The sequence below is a fragment of the Filicampus tigris genome, chromosome 11 (genome assembly GCF_054856515.1).
Source record: "Filicampus tigris isolate MCC_2025a chromosome 11, RoL_Ftig_1.0, whole genome shotgun sequence".
Classification (NCBI taxonomy): Eukaryota; Metazoa; Chordata; class Actinopteri; order Syngnathiformes; family Syngnathidae; genus Filicampus; species Filicampus tigris.
Genome location: NC_141227.1, coordinates 7540533 through 7547924, shown reverse-complemented (window position 1 = coordinate 7547924; position 7392 = coordinate 7540533). Strand labels below are relative to the sequence as shown.

Sequence of the window (7392 nt, the reverse complement as noted above, 5' to 3'; positions counted from 1 at the left end):
TACAGTAATAGACTGACCTGTCACATCCTGCAGCTCCAGCTTTCACCTTCAGCACACAGAAGTGCACAGTGGGAGGTAATTTCATTATTAGTCTCCCACATCCTTAACTAATGCAGCAATTTATGGTCAAAAACCTACACTGAGATTCAACTGATGCATCCAAGGTTGGAAGCAAGGAGTCTCTTTGCGCATTTATCTGTATTTCATGTTCAAGTCCTTATTCAATTAATTTAAATTAATAGGTATCAATTTTAGGTTAAATTGCCAAAAACAAGTGTAAAAAGATCCTGGATTGCCACTTTATATTTATGTATTTTAAAAAAAAATATTTTTTCCTTTTTAGTTTTTTCATTTATTCCTAGACCCCATGCAGCACTCTATCACAAAGTTTTGTATGTTTGTACACACAAAACCAAAGAAACATTTTAGCTTTAGACTGCAGGTCTAAGAGTCTCAGTCTGATCAAGTGGTTTTTTTTTGGTTTTTTTTTACAAATGTTTTACTGCTACTTTCAAGTGACTGTACTCTAAATTATGCAGTTTATCATTTAGATAGTTTCTACGTGTAATATACATTTATCAGTTTTCCTAATCTGTTTGGCATTTGTGGCATTATTAGGACTTTCAACAGAAATAAAAATAAAAAAGGAAAGGAAATTGATCTTTGTTTTAGATCTCAAAAGGGTTTGCGGCTCCGGTGTTTTCTTTTATGAAACGTTTGCAAATGGCTCTTTAGTTGCTGACCTCAATGTAATATACTTGTGGTAATGTGATTGTGCCAGGGAGTCTTACAAGTGTAAAGTAGGAAACGTAACATCACATAATGTCCTAAAACCGAGATCAATTACACTAAAATTTGTGTGACATCTCTACTTATTCCCACTTCAACCGTTGAAAATATTAGAACAAACGGCCCAATATTACAGATTTTATACACACTAAGCGTTTTCTTTTTGATAGATGCGTTCACGAGCTTAGTCTGAAAATTGCTTCCAAAATATTGGGGTGAAAGTGCTGACATTTTCAGAGATTGCTGTGGGCATAAATTGAGACATTTTGGTGATGAGTGATTACAGTTCAGTGACATTAAGTGACTTTTTTTACACTTACGTTAAGCGAGACTGTCCCATCTGCCAGTCTAGTTGGGCTCAGTGTCCTCGGCTCTCGTTCTTTACATATGTTTTTATTTTACAGTTATGTCATACCACATTACACAATGCCACACACAAAAACAAAACCTCGCAGATTCACTTTGAAAAATGCCACACCAACAGTGATGTATTCGGCACTTGTAGGCCTGCACACCGAATATTATTTTCAGTAAGGCTGTTGCAGATAAGACTGGCCATCCATCACAAAAAATCACACCATCCGTCCATTCACATTTTTAATGTTTTAATGATTAACAACTCAACATTAGTATTTCACAACGCAAAAATAGCTACTCCGATAAAATTAAAATTAAATTATTTTTTTTTTGGTTTAATTTTCACATCCGTGCTTCAAGTGGGGGGCACAAGCATCTTGGTGGGTGGAAATGGCCCCTTATGGCCCACCCGTAGAGATTGCAGACTGTGAAGTCCTTTACAGAAGTATGACAAAATGGAAGCATAAATAAGACCATCATTAAGTATCATATACCATTTACCAGTTGAGTTAGTATGGCAACCAGTCCATGGTGTGCCCCACTTCTCGCTTAAATACAGATGGGAAAGGCTTCAACTCATTTGTGACCCAAACAAGGGGAAGCTTATAGAAAATGGATGGATGGATGAACATGCACTTATCAGTGCTGTTCCGCTTGCAATTTTCATTCCCTTTCTTCTCTGAGAATATTTCCTGCAATGTCAGACTGTGTTAGTCCATACTGATGACACTCAATAGGAGCGCGTTAAGAGTTATTAAATGCAACAGAATGGGAGACGATTGCATGTATGTGCTTACTGTTGCATAAAATAACATCAATTGAAATCACTCTAATGAAAGCAACTTTGCAACTGTTACTCATTCACTTACTACAGTGAATGCAAATCAGGGAGGAAGTGCACACAATACAAACTATTGTCTTCATTTGCCTTTGTGTGTTCAGTCGTAATGCACTAACTGACGTTGTGTGGAAAAAAATAGCCTTTCTTAAAATTATCTCAGCGAATGAAAATTCCAATTTAGGTTTAGAAGGTTGTGAGAATGCTCACAACATTTTCTTGACACTATGGGAACAAGCCCATTACTGTCAAAATAATCCTGTGCTGTAGTGATTGTTACATTACTGTTTGAATAATTAATACTGTACTAGGATGTGGTTAATGTGTTTGATTGAACATTTCATATAGACAATATATGTAATGTAAACCTTAATTTTTCCATTTGTACACATTTATAAAATAGTCACAGTTTTTAATGTTGACAGCACATGTGTTTAGCAGATTTTTCTTCGTGCAGTCTGGTTTCCTTGGAGAACCTAAGTTGCCCTCAGATGTGAATGGTTGTCTGTGTGTGCCCTCTAATTGACTGGTGAGCACTCTCAGGTTTCCCCCACCCTTGCCCAATGTCAGTTTGGGCTCCATTCGTGACCCTAAACAAGATAAATGGTAGAAAACGGATGGATGAATTGGTATTTCAATCATCATTTTATTTGTAATGAAATGACAAATTTCCCCTTTGACTGATTTTCATGCACCAAAAAGCCCCATCTACTGCCATATAACATACATTCATTCTGCAAATGAACTGCAGCTCTGTATTAAATTCGGAAAATCATAGGATCCTGCAGCGGCAGATGCACCCTTAATGTATCATGGAAGTGCCTAATAGTGGCTGAATAGACCTCGCTAGATGTCGGTTAACAGGAAAGGCCTTTCTGTCATTTGCATTTGTGGTCTTAAATGCAATGTGTTGTACTCTCATCTGTTGCCTCATTCTTGTCAGAACGCACAAGCACACAGAATCCTTTGACAAAGCATAGGAAGACAGAGGGAAAAAAAGGAAGCCAGGAGAATAGTAGGTAAGGACAAAAAAATCGAGCCATCTGGAGATCTCAGTGGCCAGCAAATAAACCCATACCAGTTATATGAAAGGCAGAAATGAATGGTTTTAGTCAAAGGTTTTCATTTGTAGGAAAACTCCAAATAGTTATTGGGCGATGTCATTTGGTGTCCGCATTTGGCTGCTGGAGCAAGTCAGTTGAGAAATTGGGTTAAACATTTCAGACATTGTTACAGGGAGTGAAGTCATTTGTCTTAGTGATATTAAAATGTAATGGTCCACAATTTGACAGGAGGCCAAGCGCCTTTATACCCTGCTGAGTAATTGAGGGGAAGGGGTACAATGTCAAATTAGTCAACTCTGCTCTATGACACCCGTTAACCCATAGAAGGCCAAGTTATGTGAGAGCAGTGTAATAAATTCTGTCAAGGTATCCGGAGCAAAGTGAAGAGACATTTATGACATGCACTGTTGAGGCAAAATCTGTTATGATTTTTCTTCCTCAATTTTGTTGTCGATAATTGCATCACAGAAATACAACAGTGAAACAAAAATCACACAAGGCAATAGATTCTTTCTCAATAATTATTTCAAAGAAAGCCATTGTCTGTTATTTTTGTGTTTGTGCTCCTGATCACTTTTCCTTCAGCCATAATGTGGCCTCCTTTGGCTACCTGTGTTTGCAAACAAAGGTTGTGGATCAAATTCCACATAGAGTCTCATTTTTAGACTGTAAGCTAATTAAAGTGGTGGAGCAGATGGTGCTGACTTGGTCTGGACATAATGTGTGAGCAAGTGGCAAAGTGAACTGGACATGGCAGGACAGCTGTGTGAGGTGACCAGAATTCAGGCAACTCCCTGGAGAGAATCTCCACTCATTCCAAGAGAGTCTACTTGTAATGAAACTTTTGAGTTAATTTGCTGGGCACAATACTGTTAAGCAAACTTCCTCTTAAAGGACATTATTGGGTCATCTACACTCTAAAAACACTTGGGTTAAAAATAACACAACTTTGGGTCAAAAATGGACCGATTCATTAATTGGGTCAATTTGACCCACCTTCCTGCATTGTTTTGTACAAAACAGACCAATGTTTGGGTTGTTTTGTACAAAACTACCCATTTTCTGAGTTGTTTTCTGCAAAAACAAACCAGAAAGTTGGGTCAAATTGACACAGGTAGTGGATCATCCATTTTTGACCCCAAATTGTGTTATTTTTAACCCAACTGTTTTAGAGTGTACTTTTTATTTGGCAAACAAGGCCATGCCAAATTCTTAGAAAAAAAAAAACCCAAGCCACTCAACATTGCAGGTGTTTCTATGGTAAACACCATAACTTCATCTTTAACACCTGTTGCCAGAAGCATTCATGACAGCAACTGTTCAACTGTTAGGACCCCCCCAAAAAAGGAAGAGTTGGTTAGTTTTTTCCTTGATGGAAGTAATGAGAAGAAACGCTGCAGAAAGATTTTGCTCATTCCAGAAAACATGTTCCATGCTGCCATTATGCCTTGTGTTAGGAAGCGGTCAAAACCAACGAGCGTCAGTGTCCCCAGGCACGTGGTGAAGTTCCAGGAGGTCAGACTGTACTTAGTGGAGAGGAAAATGGGCTCCACCAGGAGAGGCTTTCTGACCCAGCTGGCCAGGTCAAAAGGCTTTATTGTGGATGACATCCTCAGGTTAGGAAAAAAGTGCTATTTGTTACTCTGTATTTTGTGTATGTCTTAAAAGACTTTAGTTGTAACTTTAACTTACACTTACAGTCACTTGCAGGGTGATTGCCTGTGGCTTTGGATTTCAACATATGTTCAGTAATAGTACCAAGTCATCTTATTCTTTTTTTTAAAACAAAAAACACAGGGATCGTTTTTAATGAGTTGTCTTACATTTCGATGTCAAATCACATACAAAGGGAGAATTTTTTTGTGTCAAGTTGTTTCAAGACATGATCATTCAACTGTTGTGTGTTACTTGTGGATGTGACAGGCCTTCAATTGTTTTTAATTCTCTCACTAGTTGAAAGTATTAAACCCCAAACTGTGCGCACATTCCTGTGTATGATCGAAAATAAAGCATCAGTCAACTTCCTATGAGGTGATGTTGTTAATGCAACACATTCATAGCAACTGACTTAATGGTGCTAGGCAAATCAAAATGTAGTATTTGCCCTCACGTAGTAATGAGTTTGTGTCTCTGTGTGTTAGCCTCGATAATTCGTCTTATTCTCTATGTTTCAAACCCCAAATTATTTGTATTTATTGATTTAAGCTGTATGTAATCTGCGCTCTAAATGAAGTCCTCATGAGTGCTGTACAACCGTAAGTGTGTGCGTGCTTCTGTGTATCTGTGTGCCTGCCAGCAGCGTGACAACTTGGCCATGGCAGCATTCCCAGAAACACAGCTTGAACGCTGCTTCGGTTACACTCGGCTTGATACAATAGTTTGAAACCAACGGCAGGAAATAGAGCGTGCTTGCCTCAAACTGACGTTAATTCTGTAAACCGACAAAACTGATATCAGCCGCAGTTTGATAGCAACAGCACACGTTTCTAGTTTTACACAAGTAGAAGGCACACTGCTCCCAACATATGGCCGGATGTAACGCGTGGATCCTCTGTGGGAAACATGCACACAAATGCACTTGCCTTATTCCCAATATGCTCAGTAATTTAAAGAAAAAATATTCCATGTAAATTCATGAAGTATTTAACTAGTTATGTGACAGTTTTTTTGCCTGGACTAGTTGTCAATTCTTAAGTTGTTTTTATACTGTGTATATATTACACATCAGTATATAGATAAAAAGAAATTTTTAGACAATCTAAAAAAAATGAGGAAAATGCAACTGCAGATTTGGAAATTCTTTTAGAAATATTTTGTTGTTGTTTTTTTTTAATTTTTTTTTTTTTTAATCCCACTTCATTAGGTACACGTGCAATTTTTATTTGAGAACTGCATTACAGCAGTACAACTGCCCATAGTGGTTTATAATTGTGGTCAGAGCTTGCAGTGATGAACAAATGCCGCACAAAAAAAAAAAAAAGGTAAAACTGTATGATCTTTAAGGGAAGAAAAAAATAGCTTATACAGCTCTTGTATTGCGTCTCATTTGCTTGTGCAAATGTCGCTAATGTTGTGGTCACTGAGAATGCTGTGTATATGACTCGAATCTAGTTTGCATACATTGAGGCCTTCATAGTATGATACATGATGTGATTAAGATTAACGATTTTTCATTTGACATTTTATGTCTAGGTAGTTTTTAATACAAAACAGAGCAAACAATACCATGGGATATGGGCATTCTCTATTTATGATGTGCCCATTTTACCTCATTTTCCTCAGGAAAAGGAAGCTATTGGCTGAAAGAACAAGGCAGCAGAGTTGACCACAGAGACCTCACCATATCAAAGCTCTGTGACTTTTATGCGTCCTTGTGTCTAGGCTCACTTTCAGTCACACTGTCAATCCAACTTATTCTGGCAAAAACAATTCAGCACCGGGCTTGCTTTCTTGCTAATTTGCATGTCAGTTTGACTTGTTGAGTTTGGTATGGCTACACATAAAATTACAAATGAATGGTAAACATGCAGTGTTTTTTCATATTTTAAGATTGCTTTACGTGACAGAAGCAAATAGGCAAGCCTGTTTTTAGACAGCTCACTGTATTAAGTTAAAGGTTATTGCATACATTAAATGGAATATGTTGCTGGTCAAACAAGTATACCAAGTAAGTTTTGTGAATGCTTGACACATTGTAGGAAGTAGTATCTGGGCTAGGTAAGTAAATGTAAAACCAGTTCATTTTGAGGAATTTGGATTCCTAGGAAAAGTTTGTTTTCTTGCCTGACAATTCAGCTTATCGATTCCTCTTGTGTCACAAATGAGTGATGACGTCACATGAAAAAGGTTTATTCTGGCTCTCGTCTTTTCCAACTTGAAAATAAAATGCAATCATAGTGCGAAATAAAAATGCCTACTATACAATCTAATCCTCTTGTTGTTTTGATGTGAGGAATATTGTGTTAACTTTGTTGTTAAACTAATGTAGCGCACGGTAAACACAACAACAGTTGCTTTTCTATTAAGTCATACTTGTGCTTCACGCTCCAATAACCAATCAACCCACACTTATCCAACTGTTAGAATAATGTAACACTTGAATTGAGTGTAAATTGATGAGTCATGCCTGCAGAGTGGGGCACAGGATTGACGGTACAAAAAAGGCAACTGTTACTGTAACACTAGCCACTTGAGCTTAGTTCAATAAATGGAGTACTAAGATTAGTGCTAGCCAGTAGGTTAGCACCCTGGGATCTTAGCCTGCTGGTTAGCACACTCACGTCACGTCTCAGCCTGGGGCATGGTGGTAATGTGGGTTCGAGCCTTGGGCTGAACTTTGTCGGA

The 7392-nt window shown here is 37.9% G+C and overlaps 1 protein-coding gene across 1 annotated transcript in view; it reads left to right on the top strand.

Moving 5' to 3' along the window:
• Positions 1-4374: 4374 nt before the first annotated feature.
• The window catches only part of dntt (deoxynucleotidyltransferase, terminal), an 81121-nt gene continuing 78103 nt past the window's right edge, over positions 4375-7392 (top strand). The window contains exon 1 of the mRNA XM_086045154.1: positions 4375-4664. Coding sequence (XP_085901280.1) covers positions 4474-4664 — 191 coding nt within the window. The 5' untranslated portion in view covers positions 4375-4473. The remainder of the gene's footprint in view (positions 4665-7392) is intronic.